Source organism: Capsicum annuum, chromosome 6, assembly GCF_002878395.1.
Source record: "Capsicum annuum cultivar UCD-10X-F1 chromosome 6, UCD10Xv1.1, whole genome shotgun sequence".
NCBI lineage: Eukaryota > Viridiplantae > Streptophyta > Magnoliopsida > Solanales > Solanaceae > Capsicum > Capsicum annuum.
The window spans coordinates 122,982,045-122,984,356 of NC_061116.1; the positions used below are offsets into that span (position 1 = coordinate 122,982,045).

The 2,312-nt window shown below is 35.1% G+C and overlaps 1 protein-coding gene across 1 annotated transcript; it reads left to right on the plus strand.

The window, feature by feature from the left end:
* The first annotated feature begins 333 nt into the window (after positions 1-333).
* LOC107873181 (RHOMBOID-like protein 13) lies at positions 334-2,029 on the plus strand. The gene is made up of 2 exons (XM_016719928.2): positions 334-495; positions 652-2,029. The coding sequence occupies exon 2, from the start codon at positions 860-862 to the stop codon at positions 1,676-1,678; it is 819 nt and encodes a 272-aa protein (XP_016575414.1). The 5' UTR covers positions 334-495; positions 652-859; the 3' UTR covers positions 1,679-2,029.
* The last annotated feature ends 283 nt before the right edge of the window (positions 2,030-2,312 follow it).

Sequence of the window (2,312 nt, forward strand, 5' to 3'; positions counted from 1 at the left end):
ATATGATAAAAATAAATCTTATACACTTAAATACTCCCTCCATTTAAAAACGAATGACTTCTTTCCTTTTTAGTTCGTTTAAAAAAGAATGACCTTTTCCTTTTTTGGCAACACTTTAATTTCAACTTTCCATATGGCATGTTTAGGACCATAAGATTAAAGGGCATTTTGATACATTTGACACAACTTTAATTTAAGGCCATAAAATTCAAAATGTCTTCTTTATTTTTTTTAATTTTGTAGCAAGTCAAAATATGTCAAATTCTTTTTTAAACGGATGTAGTATTAAAAAATTAAATCAATTGGAGGTTAGTTTGGTAGTATCATGAAAACCAAAATTGAAAGTATTAAAACAACAGAGGGACCACACTTGCAATTTTCCCATTTGCGTATGTCACTCCAGACTCCAGAGGAGCCTCGACTCTTCACAAAGGAAAATATTGAAGCCCATTTCCTAAATACATTGATTTTCTTGCAACATTTCTTCGAGGGCCTGTAAGTATTCATACATAAATTTTCTTGTTTTAAATTCACTAAAAATTTAATGAAAATTTATAGCTCGATTGATCTTTGTACAAGGATTTCTTGAATCTTGGTTATATTGGATCTGAATCATATTACAATGAAGAAATTCTGAAGTTTTGTTTGCAGATTTGGGTTTTTATATGATTTGACATACCATAAATTAGTTCTAGTGCAAGATTCTTGATTTTTCTGGTTTGGGGTTTCTATATTTGTTTCAAGATTAATTGCATATTCCCATAAGGTAAAAGAGACATAAGGGACAAATTTGTGCCTTTGTAAGCATTATAGCAATAAAGTTGAAGAAGGAACTGTGAGTGGCAAAAGGTTTCTTCACATGGGGAAACCATTGTTTTATGAGATATTGGAGAAGCCAGCTACTAGTTGTGCAATTGGAATATGTAGTGCAATTTGGTTTTATATTCAGAAGTCAAATATTGGTTATTCACATGTTGGTTTGAGTTATGAAGCTGCTATGGTGGAAGGTCATTATTGGAGGATAATAACATCAGCATTTTCACATATTAGTGTGCTTCATCTTGTTTTCAATATTAGTGCACTCTGGAGTCTTGGAGTTGTTGAACAATTGGGACATATAGGTCTTGGAGTAGAGTATTATCTTCATTATACATTGGTCTTGGTTGTTCTTTCTGGCATGCTTGTTGTGGGAATGTATCATCTCTTGATTCAGAAATTTAAGTTAGAGTATTTCCGGAGAGTAACTGCCGTTGGATATTCTTGTGTGGTGTTTGGGTGGATGACGATTCTTTCGGTCAAGCAACCGTCGTCAAAGTTGAATCTTTTTGGTTTTCTTTCACTTCCCATCAGCTTTGCGCCATTTGAGTCACTCATATTCACTTCTATTATTGTTCCTCAAGCGAGTTTTATTGGACATTTATCGGGAATTATTGTTGGTTATGCTGTTGGTTGGGGTCTGATACACGGGATGACCAATTACTGGGCAGTTACAATGCTAGGATGGACTGTGTTTGTGTTTGTTTTCAGTTTGAAAAAGTCTGGTACATATGATTTGAACTTTCTTGAGATTGAACCTGTCACGGATCCCTCTTTGCCTTCTGTACGTTTTTTCGCAGCTGGAAATAGTAGAAGTTTACAGATGAGTACATCAACAGATGCTGGTGCTGATCTTGTATAGCTGTCAGAAGATTTCACTTCGTACTTGGGGATCGCAACGTAATTCTAGTATTGTATTGGCATTTTTGCTGGATAACTTGTTGATTATGCACAGTTACCTCCAACACCATCATTTGCCCGGTGATATGTTCATTGGTTCTCGAAACACCTGTTTGTTTGTTGAACCAACTGTTTAGGTAACCACTGTCATTTGTAAGTGTGGTGGACTAAGTTGCTATTACATTTTATAGATAAACCATGATGTATTCCACTTAACACTGAATTTTTGTGATTAGGTGCTTTAGCCGTTCTGTCACATCCATGCATTATAATTCATAAATGATTTAGCTGGATACATTTGCAAATCTCAAAAGAATTTCTATGCTGTTGTTTAGGCTACGTACTGAACTATTACATCTACTGTTGCCAATTTCTGTCCGTTATAATGCTTATTTTATGTCAGATTAGATTCATGGATTTTGTTTATACTGTCAAAGCTTCAATCTTAATTACTGATCTCCCTCTGTCCCTCCTCTCGCTTTCTTTCTGGTGATCCTATGCTTGTACCACAGCTCCACCCTACTACCCTCCAATGAAAGAAACAGGAAACAAGAAACAAGAGGACGTTCACTACCTAGTCAAGAAAAAGAGAGTCC

Excerpts from the sequence above, each read along its gene's own strand:
- LOC107873181 (XM_016719928.2), top strand. The coding sequence starts at position 860 with ATGGGGAAACCATTGTTTTATGAGATATTGGAGAAGCCAGCTACTAGT.